Here is a 22,158-nt window from a genome sequence, read left to right on the forward strand (position 1 = left end):
ACAGCATTAGTGAAGGTTACAAATGATCTTCTTATGGCCTCAGACAGTGGACTCATCTCTGTGCTTGTTCTGTTAGACCTCAGTGCTGCTTTTGATACTGTCGACCATAAAATTTTATTCCAGAGATTAGAGCATGCCATAGGTATTAAAGGCACTGCGCTGCGGTGGTTTGAATCATATTTATCTAATAGATTACAATTTGTTCATGTAAATGGGGAATCTTCTTCATAGACTAAGGTTAATTATGGAGTTCCACAAGGTTCTGTGCTAGGACCAATTTTATTCACTTTATACATGTTTCCCTTAGGCACTATTATTAGATGGCATTGCTTAAATTTTCATTGTTACGCAGATGATACCCAGCTTTATCTATCCATGAAGCCAGAGGACACACACCAATTAGCTAAACTGCAGGATTGTCTTACAGACATAAAGACATGGATGACCTCTAATTTCCTGCTTTTAAACTCAGATAAAACTGAAGTTATTGTACTTGGCCCCACAAATCTTAGAAACATGGTGTCTAACCAGATCCTTACTCTGGATGGCATTACCCTGACCTTAGTAATACTGTGAGAAATCTTGGAGTCATTTTTGATCAGGATCAGGATATGTCGTTCAATGCGCATATTAAACAAATATGTAGGACTGCTTTTTTGCATTTGCGCAATATCTCTAAATTAGAAAGGTCTTGTCTCAGAGTGATGCTGAAAAACTAATTCATGCATTTATTTCCTCTAGGCTGGACTATTGTAATCATTATTATCAGGTTGTCCTAAAAAGTTCCCTGAAAAGCCTTCAGTTAATTCAAAATGCTGCAGCTAGAGTGCTAACAGGGACTAGAAGGAGAGAGCTATTTCACCCATATTGGCCTCTCTTCATTGATCCTGTAATTCTAGAATATAATTTAAAATTCTTCTTCTTACTTATAAGGTTTTGAATAATCAGGTCCATCTTATCTTAGGGACCTCATAGTACCCTATCACCCCAATAGAGCGCTTCGCTCTCAGACTGCAGGCTTACTTGTAGTTCCTAGGGTTTGTAAGAGTAGAATGGGAGGCCAGCGCCTTCAGCTTTCAGGCTCCTCTCCCGTGGAACCAGCTCCCAATTCAGATCAGGGAGACAGACACCCTCTCCACTTTTAAGATTAGGCTTAAAACTTTCCTTTTTGCTAAAGCTTATAGTTAGGGCTGGATCAGGTGACCCTGAACCATCCCTTAGTTATGCTGCTATAGACTTAGACTGCTGGGGGGTTCCCATGATGCACTGAGTGTTTCTTCTCTTTTTTTGCTCTGTATGCACCACTCTGCATCTTTAATCATTAGTGATTGATCTCTGCTCACCCTCCACTAGCATGTCTTTTTTCCTGGTTCTCTCCTCAGCCCAAACCAGTCCCAGCAGAAGACTGCCCCTCCCTGAGCCTGGTTCTGCTGGAGGTTTTGTCCTGTTAAAAGGGAGTTTTTCTTCCCACTGTTGCCAAGTGCTGTTCACAGGGATCGTTTTGACCGTTGGGGTTTTTCCGTAATTATTGTATGGCCTTGGCCTTACATATAAGGCGCCTTGGGGCAACTGTTTGTTGTGATTTGGTGCTATATAAATAAAACTGATTTGATTTGATTTGATTTGACTTAACATCTCATAGTTATTACTTAATATCTCAGCGTTATGACACAGCATATTATAATTATGCCTTAACATCCCAATAGTCCTGACCTTAATATCTCAGAATTGTGACACAGCATATTATAATTATGGCTTAACATCTCATAGTTATGACTTAATATCTCAGGGTTATGACACATCATATTATAATTATGCCTTAACATCTCATAGTTATGACTTAATATCTCATGGGTTATGACACAGCATATATATAATGCCACACTCTCATATTATGACTTATTATCTTAGGGTTATGCAACAGCATATTATAATTATGCCTTAACATCTCATAGTTATGACTTAATATCTCAGGGTTATGACACAGCATATTATAATAATGCCACATCTCATAGTTATGACTTATTATCTTAGGGTTATGCAACAGCATAGTATAATTGTGCCTTAACATCTCACAGTTATGATTTAATATCTTATAATTATGACACAGCATATTATAATTATGCCTTAACATCTCAAGTTATGAATTAATATCTCATACGTATGATACAGCATATTATAATTGTGCCTTAACATCTCATAGTTACGATTTAATATCATAATTGACACAGCATATGATAATTATCCTTAAAATCTCATAATTATGACTTAATATCAGGGTTATGACACAGCATATTATATTGTGCCTTAACATCTCATAGTTATGATTTAATATCTCATAATTATGACACAGCGTATGAGAATTATTCCTTAAAATCTCATAATTATGACTTAATATCTCGTACGTATGACACAGCATATTATAATTGTGCCTTAACATCTCATAGTTATGACTTAATATCTCAGGTTATGCAACAACATATTATAATTATGCCTTAACATCTCATAGTTATGGCGTAATATCTCAGGGTTATGACACAGCATATTATAATTATGCCTTTACATCTCATAGTTATGACTTAATATCTCAGGGTTATGACACAGCATATTATAATAATGCCACATCTCATAGTTATGACTTATTATCTTAGGGTTATGCAACAGCATATTATAATTATGCCTTAACTCTCATAGTTATGACTTAATATCTCAGGGTTATGACACAGCATATTATAATAATGCCACATCTCATAGTTATGACTTATTATCTTAGGGTTATGCAACAGCATATTATAATTATGCCTTAACATCTCATAGTTATGACTTAATATCTCAGGGTTATGACACAGCATATTATAATAATGCCACATCTCATAGTTATGACTTATTATCTTAGGGTTATGCAACAGCATATTATAATTGTGCCTTAACATCTCACAGTTATGATTTAATATCTTATAATTATGACACAGCATATTATAATTATGCCTTAACATCTCATAGTTATGAATTAATATCTCATACGTATGATACAGCATATTATAATTGTGCCTTAACATCTCATAGTTATGATTTAATATCTCATAATTATGACACAGCATATGATAATTATTCCTTAAAATCTCATAATTATGACTTAATATATCAGGGTTATGACACAGCATATTATAATTGTGCCTTAACATCTCATAGTTATGATTTAATATCTCATAATTATGACACAGCATATGAGAATTATTCCTTAAAATCTCATAATTATGACTTAATATCTCGTACGTTGACACAGCTATTATATTGTGCCTTACACTCATAGTTATGACTTAATATCTCAGGTTATGCAACAACATATTATAATTATGCCTTAACATCTCATCAGTTATGGGCTAATATCTCAGGGTTATGACACAAGCATATTATAATTATGCCTTTACATCGCATAGTTATGACTTAATATCTCAGGGGTTATGACACAGCATATTATAATAATGCCACATCTCATAGTTATGACTTATTATCTTAGGGTTATGCAACAGCATATTATAATTATGCCTTAACATCTCATAGTTATGACTTAATATCTCAGGGTTATGACGCAGCATATTATAATAATGCCACATCTCATAGTTATGACTTATTAGCGTAGGTTATGCAACAGCATATTATAATTATGCCTAACATCTCATAGTTTATGACTTAATATCTCAGGGTTATGACACAGCATATTATAATAATGCCACATCTCATAGTATGACTTATTATCTTAGGGTTATGCAACAGCATATATAATTGTGCCTTAACATCTCACAGTTATGATTTAATATCTTATAATTATGGACACAGCATATTATAATTATGCCTTAACATCTCATAGTTATGAATTAATAATCTCATACGTATGATACAGCATATTATAAATTGTGCCTTAACATCCTCATAGTTATGATTTAATATCTCATAATTATGACACAGCATATGATAATTATTCGTTAAAATCTCATAATTATGACTTAATATATCAGGGTTATGACACAGCATATTATAATTGTGCCTTAACATCTCATAGTTATGATTTAATATCTCATAATTATGACACAGCATATGAGAATTATTCCTTAAATCTCATAATTATGACTTAATATCTAGTACGTATGACCAGCATATTTATAATGTGCCTTAACATCTCATAGTTATGACTTAATATTCAGGGTTATGCAACAACAGAATATAAATTATGCCTTAACATCTCATAGTTATGGCGTAATATCTCAGGGGTATGACACAGCTATTATAATTATGCCTTTACATCTCATAGTTAGACTTAATATCTCAGGGTTATGACACAGCATATATATAATGCCACATCTCATAGTTATGATTATTATCTTAGGGTTATGCAACAGCATATATAATTATGCCTTAACCTCTCATAGTTATGACTTAATATCTCAGGGTTATGACACAGCATATTATAATAATGCCACATCTCATAGTTATGACTTTTATCTTAGGGTATGCAACAGCATATTATAATTATGCCTTAACATTCATCGTTTATGACTTAATATCTCAGGGTTATGACACAGGCATATTATAATAATGCCACATCTCATAGTTATGACTTATTATCTTAGGATTATGCAACAGCATATTATAATTGTGCCTTAAACATCTCACAGTTATGATTAATATCTTATAATTATGACACAGCATATTATAATTATGCCTTAACATCTCATAGTTTATGAATTAATATCTCATACGATGATACAGCATATTATAATTGTGCCTTAACATCTCATAGTTATGATTTAAATCTCATAATTATGACACAGCATATGATAATTATTCCTTAAAATCTCATAATTATGACTTAATATATCAGGGTTATGACACAGCCTATTATAATTGTGCCTTAACATCTCATAGTTATGATTTATATCTCATAATTATGACACAGCATATGAGAATTATTCCTTAACATCTCATAGTTATGACTTAATATCTCAGGGTTATGACACAGCATATTATAATAATGCCACATCTCATAGTTATGACTTATTATCTTAGGGTTATGCAACAGCATATTATAATTATGCCTTAACATCTCATAGTTATGACTTATTATCTTAGGGTTATGCAACAGCATATTATAATTATGCCTTAACATCTCATAGTTATGACTTAATATCTCAGGGTTATGACACAGCATATTATAATAATGCCACATCTCATAGTTATGACTTATTATCTTAGGGTTATGCAACAGCATATTATAATTGTGCCTTAACATCTCACAGTTATGATTTAATATCTTATAATTATGACACAGCATATTATAATTATGCCTTAACATCTCATAGTTATGAATTAATATATCATACGTATGATACAGCATATTATAATTGTGCCTTAACATCTCATAGTTATGATTTAATATCTCATAATTATGACACAGCATATGAGAATTATTCCTTAAAATCTCATAATTATGACTTAATATCTCGTACGTATGACACAGCATATTATAATTGTGCCTTAACATCTCATAGTTATGACTTAATATCTCAGGGTTATGATAGAACATATTATAATTAGGCCTTAACATCTTATAGTTATGGCAGCCGGTCTGCTCTGTGTCACCACGATCCTGTCAGATCTCAGAAGCTAAGCAAAGTAGGATCTGGTTAGTACTTGGATGGGAGACCTCTTTGGAACACCAGCGGCTGTGTGTGTTTCTCCAGGTAAAACTGGAGTTGCGTCAGGAAGGGCATCCGGCATGAAACTTGTGCCAATTACCGATGTGGATTTGGCTGTATCCACTGTGGTGATCCCGAACAAAACTAGGTGTTGTGTGGGCCGCTGAAGAGGAGGTACTGCTGGCCCACCACCAGAAGGCGCCCTGAAGTGCGGGCTTCAGGCACGAGAGGGCGCTGCCGCCTCAGGAACAAGCCGTGGTGACAGCTGTCACCCATCATCCGTGACAGCTGTCACTAATCATCACATCTGGTATAAAAGCAGGAAGACACCTCCACCAAACTGCCGAGATATCATCTTCATCTGGAGGTAATACTCGCAGCCTTTTGTGATTTATAAATCTGTTATTGTGAGTGTTTGCAGGAGAACCGGTCGTTTTTACGGAGGCTGTGCAAGACGGCGCTCCTTTTCATCTGAGACCGCTGCAACGTGTTGAGTGAGAGGTGGAGGTGGCATTCCCACCATTGTTACTGGGTGTTCACAACACCCACCCTTTGACTGTCTTTTGCTTTCTGCCAGCAGTACCAGATCCGACACGCCGGGAAGGTGGCCACCTGGGGACTCCGGGACTTGGCGGCTCCAGTATTCCTCGGGTTCAGGTGGCGGTGGAAATCGTGTGGTTCCGGTTCGTTTCCAGACGGGCGTCTCCTATCGTCGAGCCTGCTCACACGACACCTTTATTAATTGACTGTTGCACATTCTGAATCTGCTGTGTTTGGTTGTGACATTCACAACAGTAAAGTGTTGTAATTTGTCTCCTTCCATTGTCCGTTCATTTACGCCCCCTGTTGTGGGTCCGTGTCACTACACTTTCCCAACACTAGGGTCACAATAACACGTAGGGTGTACCCTACATAAAGATTAGGTTTTTTAACTTCCACTTTATTTTAATTCTATTTTAATAGTATTACTGAAACATTTAATTATTATTACAAAAAATAGATAAAGGTAATGACATGATGACTGATGATGAAGACATAGTGCTATACTCTCAGATAATGCTGATGAACTCTACTAATTTTTGCAGAGGACCCCAACAGACTTGCCATTGTTTACAAGACGGTGGAGAGACCAGCTATGTTATATGCCTTAAAGAGAGTTGGTAACAAAAAGACAGGAGGCAGCACTGGAAGTGGCCTAGGTGACGATGCTGTTGTTTTCCTTTGGAGTGATGAGAATGGACAGCATTAGTAATGAGCACATCAGAGGGACAGTGTAGGTCGGATGGCTTGGAACCAAAAAGCAAGAGTGAGATGTTTCAAGAAGAAAGATGACCTGTCAGCTGCCACTGACACAGTGGACCATGTGATCCTGCTGCATCGTCTTGAGCAGTGTGTGGGCATTACAGGCTCTGCCCTCGGCTGATTCAGGTCCTACCTTACAGAGGGGAGCTTTTCTGTGCAGTTGGGTCACTTTTCTTAAGATGTGGCCCCACTGACCTGTGGAGTCCCTCAGTACTCCATTCTAGGCCCTATTCGTTTTCTTTTGTATATGTTGCCCCTTGGTGGTGTTTATTGAAAGATCAAATTTCTTTTTATTGCTTTGCTGATGATGTCCAGATTTACCTGCGACTAAGGTCGTTAGGCAGTGACTCAATGCAGCCATTATTTGATTGTTTTGAGTGTGTTTAAATCATGGATGAGTGCTAATTTACTAATCTTAATGAATCAAAGACAGATTATCCTGTTTAGAGGAAACACTTTCACAGCCTGCTCCGCTGATGTCCTGGGCCCCTGAGTTCCAACATTCGTTCCTCCTCTGTGAGGAAACTTGGGGGATTTTTGACAGCCATTTAACATTTGATAAGCAGATCAATGATCTTGTTAAAACAAGTGTTTTCCTACTCCGTCTTTTAGCCAAGCCTAAGTCCTATTTTTCTAGGATCAACCTGGAGAAGGTTATCCATGCCTTTGTTACAAGTAGGTTAGGTCACTGGTTTGGATCAGTCTTCTCTCAACCTCCTTCAGCTCATTCAGAATGCTGCTGCTCGCCTTCTCTCGGGCAAGAAAAAGTGCAACCACATCACACCGTCTTGGCCTCCCTCCACTGGGCTCCCGGTCTGATATCGTGTTGATCTTAAATTTTTTTTTTAATTGTTTTAAAGCCTTTAATGGCCTGGCCCCTGTGTACCTCTCTGAGCTTCTGATCCATTACACCCCAACCAGAGCCTTAATGTCTTCTGACTGGCTGTTGTTGGAGGTGCTAAAAACCAGACTACACACTAGGTAACAGGGCCTTTGCGGATGCTGCCCCTGGGCTTTGGAACAGGTTCCTCTTCCATATTCGATTATCTCTGACCCCAGACACTTTTAAATTCTCCCCAAAAGCCCACTTCTTCTCCCTCGTATAAATGAGCAAATGCATCTCTGTGTTTTATTGTTTTTATTGCCTGCTGTCATGTTATTGTTATTTTAAATTTGTTAATTTATTTACTTATTATTGAGTGTAACCTGGTGCCCACTTTTTGTACAGCACTTTGGTTGACTGCTGTCATTTTAAATGTGCTTTAGAAATAAAGTTTAGGTTGAGTTGAGTTGAGCTGAGCTGAGCTGAGCTGAGCTTTGGACATGTGCAGAGGAGAAACCCAGGGTATATAGGGAGAAGGATGCTGAGGATAGAGCCAACAGGCAGTAAGAGAAGAGGGAGGCCAAAGAGGAGGTTTATGGATGTGGTTCCGGAGGACATGCAGGTGGTTGGCATGACAGAGGATGATGCAGCAGTCAGGGTGAGCTGGAGACAGATGATCTGTGATGGCGCCCCCTATCGGGAGCTGCTGAAATGACATTAAATCAATAACGTTAGCCAAGCTTTAACTAGCATTAACTTGAGTGACTTATTAAATCCAGAACATGAATTAATAAACATGTTAGCCAACCGTTAACAGGGATTTGCTTCAGTAACTAATTCAATTAATATTTGGCTTTAGTAGAAAAATATTGTAACACACGAATGTAACAATGGACTCCCAATGGTATGATGTGTACAAAGTCACAATGATGATGATGATGTGATCAGGTATAAATTTAAGTGATTAAAACCCTCTTCCTGTGAATAATTTTTTCAACATAGGATTCTGTTATTGGTGTATCAGCCCAAATAGCTTCAGCCCAAATTATTCTTTGAGACTAACAATCAAAGACCCATATTCAATTTTATTTTGTTTCTACTGTAGTTCTTTTGTATTTTTCTATTCTGTTGTATTGTTTCCTATTGTATTGTGTTTTATTCTATTGTATTTCTCTTATATTATACTGTATAATAGTGAATTTTAAATCGACTCTTTTATTCTATTGTATTTTATTATTTTCTATTTATCTTATTATATGTTTATTATGTTGCATTTGTATTTTAAAGTGTTTGTGTTTTATCATGTGGTATTTTATTCTGTTATGTTGTATTTTGTTATGTCCTGTTTTAAAATGTACTTTATTTTATTGTTTTTTAGTTTATGTTCTTTATTCTATTGTAGTTTATCCTATTGTATTCTATTTTGTTCTAATAAACTGTATTTGCTTATATTTTGGATTTTATTCTATTATATATTTTAGTCTATTCTATTCTGTTCTGTGTTTTATTATGTTGTACTTTATGTTTTATTGTATAGTATTTTATTCTGTTCTGTTTTTTATTCTTTTGTATTTTATTCTAGTATACTGTATTTTATTCTATGTATTCTGTTTTACTCTATTATGTTGTATTTTGTTTTATTCTGTATTTTATTGTTGTATTTTAATTTGATATATTTTATTATATTGTATTTGATTTGTTTATTATTATTATTATTATTAGTAGTAGTAGTAGTATATGCACAGTCTCTGGTTTTATTCTATTGTATTTTATTCGGTTTTGTATATTATTCTATGTATTTTATTTAACTTTATTATGTTGTTTTATTGTATTTTATTATGTTTTATTTTATTACATTGTATTTGATTTTATTTGACCAGTCAGTCTGTTTTATTCTGTTATATTGCGTTTTATTCGGTTTTGTATTTTATTTTATGTATTCTATTTTAATCTATTCTATTCTATTGTATTTTATTTGATTCTATTTTATTGTATTTTACTCTATTCTCTTCTGGTCCTCACTTCGGCCAATCAGGGCTGTCGATGCAGTCACACCCGGAAGTAGTCTTTCATTATTACCGCGAACGTTCAGACAGCGATAGTTGTATTTTGTCAGTCACTGAGGATTTTCAGGTATGACTTCTTATTTATTTCTTTTTACACTACAGAAACAATCTGTTGCTTTCCTAACGACATAACAAAAGTGCGATGTCAAATTCTGTGTTGCCGAACTGCATTTTAAATGTACCTGAATTAATGTTTTTTATATATTTCTGCAGGTATTTACACACTTATGAGTAAAATGTGCAACAAAGTCTGAATAATAAGGAACCATGGTTTAATTCGGCGTATGAACTATGTGCTGTTTTGCAGTTATTTCACCATAATACTGATTTTGTCGTGAGTCTTTTCGCTCATAAAGAGAGTTACGCACGATCATCGAACCACTTGGAAAGTTGAAACATTATAAAATACAAATTTTTAACAGTTAATTTGTGCTCCGAATTGAATTGTAAGCGTCTTATAATTATACAACCCCAAAGAAGTTACAATGTTTATACACTTAATGATAAAAGCAAAAACAACATTTTAACAAATTCCGTAATGGAGTTTGGTGTGATTTTTTTTCTTTTTTTTTTTTAAACATGACTGGTTGAACCCAACTGACTATTTTACCTCCCAAATCATCACGTGTAATAAATAAACATCTCATCATTTGCAGCAGAATGAGTGTATTTGAGGGCCCCTGGAGATCTCTGCAGCACAGTTTAGGGGTCCCATGGTCCCCTTAGTTTAATCTATACCACACTTTGGGGGTCCTTTGTAGTCTTTGTGGCACACTTTGGGTCCCAGCGTGCTCCGTGATGTCATTTCTTTTCTGTTGTTTTGGTGTTTACAGTCATGAGTAAGCGGAAGATGAAAGAAGCATCTCTGCTAATAGGAGAATGTGTCTCACAGGTTTGTTAAGTGCATTAATTAATTATCACTTGTCTCTGTATTGGTTTAAACTCATTTCACTTTTTTTTTTCCAGCTTCAGAAGATATTAAGGGAGAGATTTTGTCACCAGCAGCTTCCAGACAGACCTGATGGAGAAGACGCTCAGCACAAGTCAGTTCATTGATACTTATTTTAATGATCCGAGTATGAAGTCGGTAACTGTTCTTAGATACCTGCAGACTTCATTGTTTTACTGTTTCTTTTCATGCAGAGATATCAGACCGCATGGGCAACTTTTTTCTTGCACATGCAGCTTTGCTGTGCATTTCAGAAGACTTGTTTAATTAGTGGATAATTTCAAAGTCCAACTAAGGAGACATTTGCAAATTTTACAGCTATCATAATCTGTTCAAATGAATGAGAGATTAGTCTGTTGTGAGTGAGCCAACACTTTAAATCGGTGGTTAATAACAAAATTATCTGTTTTAAAGAATCATTTGTTTTGAAGTTGGTATCATCAATCAAACAAATTTAGGTGTGTTCCATCTTATCAAATGTGACTTTTGGCTCATTTCCTGTTCAGATATAAACTGGTTTTAATCTGTTGTCCATCAGTCACAGAGTTATTTTCATTAGAAACATACGCTGTTTTAAAAATAACACTTTAATCATGTTGTAAATTGCTTTAAATCAGCTGTTTATGAACATTGTGTCAATGAGGTCAGACACGAGTCCGTCGTCTCCATGTCATTAACGTAATATCTTTAAAAAAAAATCAATGGTATCCTCTTATATGTACTGAAATAATGTGGACAAACCCTTTAAAATTTGGTGCACTTTGATGCACCAGCTCATTACAGCTTGTTATTGCTGGTGGATGTTGAATGGATGGATTAGGAGCAGGTGTGGTTATCAGACTGACTATTTCTGCCCATAATTGTACCAAATCAGGGAAATAAACCATTACTTATGGTTTTGTTTCACAGTGGTTATTTTTAACACTTAAATAACTGTCACAAATCCACAAAACTCAACAGAAAGGATGAGAAGGAGAGAGAGAGAGATTTTCTGATTGATTGGCAGTAGTTATGTTGTAAAACTCAAATAACATAGTCACACACAACACAGCAGGAAGGATGGAGATGGTCCAGTGCAGTGAGGTACGCAGTGAATAAGGCCTGTGAGAGAGAGAGAGAGCGCGAGCGTGTTTCTGCAGACAAATGTATGAATTGAGAGAAATCATCCTTTAGTTTCTTATTGTTCAATGGCGCTAAAGTCAAAACTCAAGTAACATCGTCAGAAGTCCACACAAGTCAGCAGATTGGATTTAGTTTGAATGTAGCTGAAGCAGACTCCTATATGTTTGTACCATATGTTTGTCATCATTGATAGTTTTGATAAACTTTTACAGGTGAAATTTAGCTGAATCAGGCTCTTTGGCAGTTCTATGCACAAAATTACAAAAACAGAAAAATCTGTCTATTTTATTTTGATATCAAAATAATTTCCGCTGATTGTAATTCCGTTACTGTAAAAACATGACAGTTTTTAGAATTGGCCTCCAAGTAATCATTGTAAAATTCTGAATTTTGTGCAGCCCATGGAGCTGGTGCAGCCCTGCTGCAGGTGCATTATGGGTATTCTAGTCACGGTCTGTGTTTTCAGACAACTTTTGGAGCTGCTGAGGAGGACAGCCGTGCACGGTGAGAGCAACTCTGTGCTCATCGTCGGGCCCAGGGGAGCCGGGAAAACAACGGTGTGTCACTGCTGTGGTCATAACACTCTGCAAAAACCACAGCATTGTGGATAACCCAGAACCTGATGATGTTTTCTGTGTGCAGCTTCTGAGGTGTGTGCTGAAGGAGCTGCTGGAGGAAAAAGAAGTGCAGAAAAACCTTTTGCAAGTTCATCTCAACGGTACCAGCTCACTGAATTTTTACACAAAACTCTTGAAAATTTATCTGAAATTCCTCATCAACATTAACGTCTCTTTAGGCCTCCTGCAGACCGACGACAGAATTGCACTGAAAGAAATAACGCGGCAGCTTCAGCTGGAAAACGTCGTCGCGGATAAAGTGTTTGTGAGTATTTAGTGGTGGTGGGGGGTTAAATTTTTTTCTTTATTTAATTTTTTCCGAAGGTTCAGAATGTTGAATAACAAACAATAACTTCTAAATTTGAAATAGTTTTCAAATATTTCTTCTGAAAATGTTTTGGAATTTGTCATTTTCTGAGGTTTTACAGATTTCAGGATTAATTAATTTAAAAATGAAATAAACATAATAAAATAGCAATTGGACAAATAAAAATAAAGCTATAATTAAAAATGAACTTAAAACAAAGTTCACATCTTAACAGATTAATGAAAATAATTAGAATTAATAGTAGTTTATTATTTTGTGTAATAATTTGCAGAGATTATAAAAAACTGGTTCTCTGCAGAATGAATAAAAACAATAAAATAGTAATAATGCAAACATAAAATAGAACAAATAAAACCAAAATAATTGTAATAAATTTTGCAGATTATCCAACTGAAAACAGTTGCTGGTTCTTGGCGAAAAAAAACAATTGGAACAATTTTTCAACGTTTAATATAATAAAGGATTAGATATTCTTACGGATATGGGTAAAACATTCAGTTGTTAGAATGGAAGAAATAATAATAAAATGTAGTAGTAATGTAGTATGTAATAATAATAAAGCTAAGCCAAATAATTAGAAATAAGATTATTGAAAAAAAAATAGTTGGAAAAGTTATACTCAGTGCAACATGCAGAAGAAATGAAATTGTCATAGTTTCATTTCAGGATTAAACTGATTCTCAGAAAAAAATTTAAATTGTAATAATAGAACAGGTAAATGTTTTGTTCTCGGTGGGCCCCTGATTCCTCAGGGTCGTCACAGTACAAATTTGCATTGGGATTTGGCACTAATTTGACACTGGATGCCAAGGGTGTAGGTTTGGTCTCAGCTTTGGTAGGGACAATACCACCCCCACCCCCCCCAGCCCCCCTGCTCACCACCACCACCCCCTAACCCACTCATACCATTAGATGCACAAGTACAGCATAATACATAACATATGACGACATAATGCTGAATAATTTAACACTTTATTTACAATATTAAGTGTGTAGGCAAACAAACAAATAGCTTAAATAACAAAATTGCACCCAAAATCACGAATCTATTCTATAGGCCTACACCTGAGAGAACAAGACAACAAAAAAAAAAATACTTGTGGAGCTAACAAAAAAAAAAAAAAAAAGTTTTTGCAAACGATGTATAATCTATTCTCTTCATCAATAATGCAGTTGTAGGTATCTGGCAACCTAATTTGCCAAAAAAAAAAAAAAAAGGGATTTCCAATGATATATATGGTGTATTACGGTAAACGTAAGCCTGTGATGTCATAACGCAGAGGAAAAACACGGAAGTTTCACACTAGTGCGCTGCTGATTCTCATTACCGTAAGTTCTCATGTAAGCCCTCACTCTGAAAAATTTCAACACTGACAGCAAGCCAAGAACCCGTGCTTTCCAACAGTGTGCTATATGTTGCATATATTACAGTAAAGTGCGTTCGGTGACTTTTGAAACGAGGGAAAAGTATGAAAAAGAGCGCAAAAGTGACAGAAAAGTACATAGACAGACAGCAAACATAAATGTAGTATTTTTTGAGGAAAAGGCAGGGTGTTAGTGTCATTTGTGAAGGTGTGTGCAGTTTATTTTAAGTGTGGCGCACAGCATTGTTCGCAACCCCTCCCCCCCGCCCTTCTTGTTTTTCTGCACCGGAGCAGTGTTGCCAGATATGAAATATGAAACTATCGTACCAAAACCTCAAAATTATCGTATTTTGGGAGAAATTATCGTACACAAACAAAACGGAAACTATGGCACAAAAAGAACGCAAATGCACAAGCAAGACTGTGAAGTAACACAAACGTGTTAATTACCAGACTAGAATGAGTCGAATTCAACCTCGAGGTCGCTGTTGTCATCCGATGCCACTTGTGCAGATTTTGTTGAACACAGAAAAAATGTTGACACCTCCATAAGGAACTTGAACTTTTTTTTATTTTTCTTGTATATCTCTTTGCTCTTGTGTTTTGTTCGTTTGTTATTGCATTTGTTGAAATACAGTTTCGAAAAAAAAAAAAAGATGTTGGTTGGGGAATCTTCCTGTCCTGTCCTGCAGAGATTGGATGGGAACTCATTACTTTGTATGAGAGGGGGCGGGCTTTCAAATGACTGTCCCGGCAGCCCAAAGCCTGCAGCAGCCCTGTGTGTGGTGTGTCTTTGATGCCGCCTGAGTGCAACGCCTGCAAAATGATTCTTGGGTGTCAGAGAGAGATGCGTGTTTGGGCAACCAACTGAAATTATCGTACATATTGGGTTTTTTCCCATTATTGATCGTACATCGTACAGATGGCAAAACTATCGTACAAATACGATAATTATCGTACATCTGGCAACACTGCACCGGAGCCACCCATCCTCTGTGCTCCGGGACCTCCCACTTTACAAATTAAGCACTGCCTGCCACGAGATGCGCTTTGTTTACGTCCATGTGAGAAGAACGTGAGCCAATTAAATTGCAACATGGGTAACCCTGTCACTCTGGCACGTCGAAAACACAAAACGTGACGACTAAAATTACAGTATCGAGTTCGCAAAAAAATAGTGAATGATTTTGTTATATAAACAAAAATGCTAAATATTGGTAGGGACTATTTTGCCATCCCAAAATATTGGTTGTGACTTGTCCCTATGGTCCATATGCAAACCTACGCCCCTGCTGGATGCTGTTCCTGAACAGTTGAACTTCTACTTGGAGAAACCTGTTCACTGCTCCTCCTGGTGGTTCAAAAACAGCCTCCCAGTGAAGTATTGATTTTATGAAAATAAAATTAAAAAAAATGTAACAAATAAAATGTTAAAATACTTACAGTGAAATAAAAATAATTTAAAAATAACATTGATGAAAAATCATTATTAGAAAAATTGTTGTAGTTTTGCTGCCAGGGAAATGAAATTTAAATATTTTCATTATTGTCCGACATTTAATAGACTGAATCTTCAAAACAAAAAACAAAAGTAAATAGTATAATCTTTAAAAAAAAAAAAGCTTAATAGGTTCCCTTGTAATGAAAATCCCAGAGATGGTTGTCACTGGGGACAAAGAGTGTCTGTCTGTTTTTCCAATCCAGTTTATTTGTAGAGCACATTTAAAAACAACAAGATTGACCAGAGTGCTGTACAAAGACATAAATAAAAATAATAAATAAATAATTACACGGTAAATAACAGTGGCAACAATAGTATAAGAAAAAAAATTTACACCTTTTTGAGAAAGGTGTAAATTTGTGTTGAATCTAAATGTTCAGTTTGTTTACATTTCTATTTTTTATTTATTTATTTATTTTCAGGGCAGTTTTGCAGAGAACCTGGCCTTCCTGTTGGACGCGCTGAAGAAAGGTATGAGCACTTTCAGATTCGTCTTCAAACCTGAATTTCTAACTGGGCATAGCTAATGGCGTGTGTCTGTTTGTGGTGTCACGCCTGCAGGTGATCGCAGCAGCAGTCGGCCCGTGTTGTTTGTTTTGGACGAGTTCGACCTGTTTGCTCACCACAAGAATCAGACTCTGCTCTACAACCTGCTGGACGTGTCGCAGTCGGCCCAGACGCCCGTCGCCGTGGTCGGCCTCACCTGCCGACTGGTGAGCGTTTCTGCTGCTTGTTTCCTCAAACTCCAGTGATCTTCATGCTTACGTTTGTCATTTATAGAGAAAAAAATAATACGGGGAATGAAACATTTTTGACCTTTGAATAGTTTCTTAGATCAAAAACCATCTAAAGATGTGGTGCATTCAGGAAATGTTGGATTGACGCGTTTCATAAAGTGCACAGTTCATTAACTGACAATAAAAGTGCCCTGCCACTTGCACTTTGATCCGCGCCCTTGCATGCACATCGTCGCTGTGTTCCCAGCTGGATGCCATACTTTGTGTGCTGGATGCTGCGTATATAAAATAATAATTTCGTAGTGGATTAATCATTTAATTCATTCCTTCTTATAAGTAGCTGTAAAATTATGTTAATGATAGATTTAACATCTTGATATAATCGTTCAGATGAGCTGCACTGTAATGTGGTGCGCTGACGCAATCACTCACGCAGTGTTTTTGAATTGTTTGCGCAATGTTCACGTAATTAATGTATGATGAAGAGTTTGAACATTTCAAAATTTTCTTTGCGCACTTGCATGAAGCCACACACAGTTTACAACAGTTTGCGATGAGTTTACTTTCCTGCACGGCAGAGTGTGTGCAAGTGCGCGGATCAAAGTCGTGCAAGTATTAATCATTAATTGCAAATCCCCCGTTTTCCCCCCAATTCTAAAAATAGTCAGAATTCATCATTTTATTGTCATTTTACAGTTAATGCTGGACACACTGAGATTGTTTAAGCTTTCAGACATTTGTTTCATTATGAACTTAGAAAAAGTCTTAAATTAGACAATTGTTTGAGTAAGATGTAATTTCTAAATCTATTTAATGACATTTTTTTTATTATTATTATTTTGACAGTAAATTATAACAAATCATTTTTCTGTTATTGAATATTCTGTGATTTATTTAAATAATTATTTAGGACATAAATCAGGTCTTCTACAGTTTACAGCAACATAGATTTAATACTTTTTTCTTTAATGCCAGTCAGAATTAAATTCAAGACCAATGTTAAAATAACCAAAAATGAAGGGAAAAATTATAAATGGTTAAGGTTTACAACAAATTTACCCAAATATTATTGAAACATAGAACATGGTTACTATTTGAAGCTACGCTGCAAAATCTCTAAAAAGCCAATTTTCATTAAATTTGTACTTCGTTATGTGATCGCATAGGTCGAGTTAGTTTAAAGTATTTGCTCTGAGCATTCGGGAAACAAGATCTGTTGGTTCCACTGGTTTGCTTTATGTGTAGCTACAAGAGGCTTTCTCTAAATTATTGAAATAAAAGAAATTACAATTTTTATTTTGATATTTTTAATTGCAATGTCAGAATAAAAGCATTGTTCCCATGTCTTGGCATTGACTAATATAAGCAACAGGTTGGTTGTTTGTGTGTGCCACAGCATCCTGTACATAAAGTTCTTGATGCAGGTAAATTGAGTTTCATCAGGAGCTTGAGTTTTTAAGACTTTTGAAAGACTGATTTAATACATTTTAATATGAATTAAGTCCTTATATGGAGATGAAAAAATCAGTTCCTTCAAAAAAAAAAATGTTAAGGATCCACAGATACATCAAATTTTTATCTCAACAAAAGTCCAAAGCAAAAAGGTACATAATTTGCAGTGCCATGAAATAAATGTCTTTTTCTATATATATTTTTTTTTATTTAAGTAGTTTCCGCTTTTAAAAACTACAGTTTTTCACAATTGTTTTTTTTTTAAATGACTGGTTGCATATATATATATATATATATATACTGTGTATATAAATTATTTTTGTGAATCAATCATCTTGTGACTCATGCTAAAAATTACTGAGGTACTTCATCCAGCTCCAATACTGGATAAATATTTCTTGTAAAACACATCAGGAATTTTTTTATATATGTACAAGACACAATATTCAGTTTAAAGTGAAATCTATCATGTTTTCAGTCATTTTTCCCGTTAAATCAGAATCGCAACAGACTGTGTGTAATTAGAATATATTATTGACATTTAATTTGTTTTAATTCAAAACAAAATCAAGGTTTCAAATGTTCAGTTTCCATCAAAAAGCTCTTTTTTTTTTTTTTTTTTTTTTGTGAAATTTAGGATGTCCTGGAGTTGCTGGAGAAACGGGTCAAATCCCGTTTTTCCCACCGTCAGATCCACCTGCTGAGCAGCATCACGTTCACGCAGTACCTGGACCGGGTCAGAACCCAGCTCAGTCTGCCGGACGGCTTCACCGACACCAAGTTCTCCCGAGAGTGGAACGCCAGCATCAAGGTGATCCGAAGAACTTCACTCCAAATAACCTTCATTTTTAGTTCTCATTTTTGGTTACAAATCGCTTCAAGTAGATAAATCCTACATCTGTTTTTTTTTTTTTTTTTTTGTACTGCATTGGTGCTTTGCAGGATTAAAAGAATTCCTCTTGCTGGCCTAATGGTGGTGCTGTGATTAAAGCCTTGTCTTTGTGTCTTGTGTGTTAAAGTGCTGTTTGTTTGTTTATTTAAGAGTTTGTGCGACAATAAATTGGCAGAGGAGGTTTTCCGGCGTCACTTTAACTCGACAAAAGACTTCCGCTCGACGAACAGACTGCTGGTGAGAACGACGCAAAAATGGTCACGTTTCAGACGTCGTCATTCCACTCGGATCAGTTTTTCTTTTTACTTAGAAACATTTCAAAAGATGAACACTCTATTTCAGTTTAATTATTAAGTAAATATGTGAAGTTTTAAAGCTTGATGGTAAAATAAATGAAATGCTGCATAGTTTCATTTCAACATTTGTCATGAAAAAAACATTCTAGCTTTGATTTTTTTATTTTTGTAGCTTTCGTGTAAAGTAGGCTGGTCTTTCAACTTATTGTTTTCCAGTTTGGATTACTTGTATTAATTATGGGTGAAACTAAGTGTCACTTTCTGCGTTTATTTTATTTTTTTAAATGACCAGATGTTGTGTTTGAGTCGTGTCTCTGTCGCCAAACCGGTGATCCGACCCGCTGACCTGCTGGAGTCCAGTCGATTGTGTTTTGCGGACTCCAGCGCCAACATGCTGCACGGTAAAAATAAATTAAATATTGAAAGATGTCTTTGATATTTTGAAAAAAACTGCAAAAATTCAGTAATATATATATATATATATATATATATATATATTTATTTATTTGTCTCTTCTATTTTTTAGGTCTATCTATCCTGGAGCTGTGCCTGATCATTGCCATGAAGCACCTGAATGACGTCTATGAAGGTGAACCGTTTAACCTCCAAATGGTTCATAACGGTAATCAATCAATCAATCTCAAAAGCATCTTTTATTTCATAAAATTATTTCCATTGTGCATCAGCCTGTTAATCCACTAATTTAGATTTTTTTCCCTAAACTTTTGTGTTTTAAGAGTTTAAGAAGTTCCTTCATAGAAAATCCAACTCCATGTACAACTTTGAGAAGCCCGTCATCATGAAGGTGTGTGTATGTGTGTGTATATATATATATATATATATATATATATATCTGTATATATTTTGTGATCCAAGTTTGAACTGAATTTTCTTTGTGTTGAAATCTTATTATAAAGTACTTTTATTTCTGTGAAATATGAAGTTATTGCTGTTGTTTATTTTTGGGGTCTTCTATGGTTCATAGTGAGTTTGCTCCTCCCTGCTGGCTCATTTTTATAAACAAAGTAAAAAAAAAAAAAAACTTTAGCTCACGTTCTTATTCGTAGTATTCACCTGTCTGTGAGCGTTGTCTGTCCCACGGATCATATCCAGCAAATCCTCAGTGTAAAATTTGTCCAGATTTCACCTGAAGGACTTTCAATTTTGTGATTAAAAACTGTCCTCTGTTGTCTTTCTGCTTCCTTTATACGTAATTTTTGGCACTTCTGCAGGTCGAGTTGTCACGGCATCTACTTACTGTATTTTAACCCCAATGGATCAAAATTCTAAATTTGTTTCCAGATGAGTATTTTAATTGTATTGCTGATTATATGATTGTGAATCAACAAAGTGCAAAATTATAGTGGTGCAGAAGATCTTTATCATGGCCCAAAATTATTTTAAATAATAAAAAAAAAAAAGGGGGGGGGGGGGGCTGCACCTTTAAGAGCTGGAATGTTTCTGCATTCAAATTTGCTTTCATGCAAAAGTATTTGGATCCATTTTGATTAAAAGCAAATGCTTTTGACTGGAGACTGATTCAGTTCGACTACAGATTTAAAATGAATATCTCAAACTTGTAAAAATTTTTTTGTTTTTTTTTCTGATTAATTGATTGATTGGTGGCTTCAGTTGTTTCACTGTAATTGATTCAGCAAAGGTTAATTTATTACAGCTCAGGTGATGGAATTTTAAAATTAAACATTTGTAAAATCTTCACTTTTATTTAAGCTAATTAATCACGTATGTGGTATTGTAGTTTTTTTAATCAGTAAATACTTGAATGACTTTTGCTGAATATTTAGTATTTATGCCTCGTTGGCAGGAATATTTAAAGAGCTGAGTTTGTTCTCACATCATTTAACGCCCAATCAGACATCCCTATTTTTTTTTTTTGCCAATAAATAATTAACAAAATCTGCACTGTATGACAGCGTCAGTAATCATCCCATATTTCCATCGGGTTTCATAACGATCAGTTCATTTTATTTTGTTGAATCCTGTTTGTTCCGTAGCTCCGCCCCTGATGTTCCATCTCACTGTTCTTAGGCCTTTGAACACCTGCAGCAGCTGGAGCTGATCCGTCCAGCTGACAGCTCTTCAGCCAAAACACAAAGGGAGTACCAGCTGATGAGACTCGTGCTGGACCAGAGCCAGATCATGGAGGCCTTACAGAAGTACCCACAATGCCCCACGGACGTCAAGCAGTGGGCGCTGTCGGCCTTCGCCTAAAGACGCCGCAGAGACTTTGTACAGTCATTTTGTTTGAAAAGCTTTTTTTAAAAAACAAAAATAAACAGAATCAAGCAAAGGTTTCAGACATTCATTTTCATTATTCTAAAAATCAATAAACCAGGCGAAGATACTAAAACCTGGAAACCAGTAAGTCGACAAAAGCCATGACCTCAGACCAAGATGACTGAAATGTCTGGTGCCTCAACATATCACCAGCACCTCATTTATATCCAAGATCGGTTTTTCAGACCCTCCATTGATTGAGATCATTATTCTGTCTTAATTGTTCTTCTGGTTGATTAAACCACTCAAATTGACCAATCAAGTCCTACCTTTGAAATGGGATCCTTGATCTAAATTTCTTAGTTGAAGCTCCTCCCAGTCAGCGTTGACTGAGATAATCCTCAACCAACCTACCCAACCCTCCTGGTAACTCACGATAACCCTCTATCAACCAACCCAACCATACTTTCAAAATCATATCTCAAGTTGTAATAGACTGAAGGTTCCAGTCAGTGACCAAGGCAGTCAATCAACCAACGAACCTGATCCACCCTGTCAAGACGACCCTCGAGTGCTCTTACTTTTAAAACTGTATGCTTGATGGTAATGGCTCGATTGAGAATCCTGGTCAATATAGACTGAGACCTGCGGTCCGTCTACCTGTGAAACTCAAAATGATTCATGTATTTATATGCAAGATAAGCAAGCCGTGTAGGAAGCCGTTTGCCTATCAAGATGATTTCCCCCTAAAGCTGGAACTTTATGGAACATTTCT

General features: G+C 35.6%; 1 protein-coding gene across 2 annotated transcripts; it reads left to right on the forward strand.

Moving 5' to 3' along the window:
* Positions 1–9,898: 9,898 nt before the first annotated feature.
* orc4 (origin recognition complex, subunit 4) lies at positions 9,899–21,422 on the forward strand. Of its 2 annotated transcripts, XM_034182162.1 has the most exons (14): positions 9,899–9,954; positions 10,721–10,779; positions 10,854–10,930; positions 12,425–12,515; positions 12,601–12,676; positions 12,755–12,840; positions 16,191–16,239; positions 16,330–16,481; positions 18,595–18,768; positions 19,000–19,086; positions 19,438–19,546; positions 19,672–19,767; positions 19,883–19,950; positions 21,195–21,422. In XM_034182162.1, the coding sequence occupies exons 2-14, from the start codon at positions 10,723–10,725 to the stop codon at positions 21,375–21,377; spliced, it is 1,305 nt and encodes a 434-aa protein (XP_034038053.1). In that variant the 5' UTR covers positions 9,899–9,954; positions 10,721–10,722; the 3' UTR covers positions 21,378–21,422. The 2 variants fall into 2 exon arrangements, with proteins under 2 accessions (XP_034038053.1, XP_034038045.1); XM_034182154.1 differs by lacking the exon at positions 9,899–9,954 and having other exon boundaries at positions 10,642–10,779.
* Positions 21,423–22,158: the final 736 nt, after the last annotated feature.

The sequence above is a fragment of the Thalassophryne amazonica genome, chromosome 1 (genome assembly GCF_902500255.1).
Source record: "Thalassophryne amazonica chromosome 1, fThaAma1.1, whole genome shotgun sequence".
Taxonomy (NCBI): domain Eukaryota; kingdom Metazoa; phylum Chordata; class Actinopteri; order Batrachoidiformes; family Batrachoididae; genus Thalassophryne; species Thalassophryne amazonica.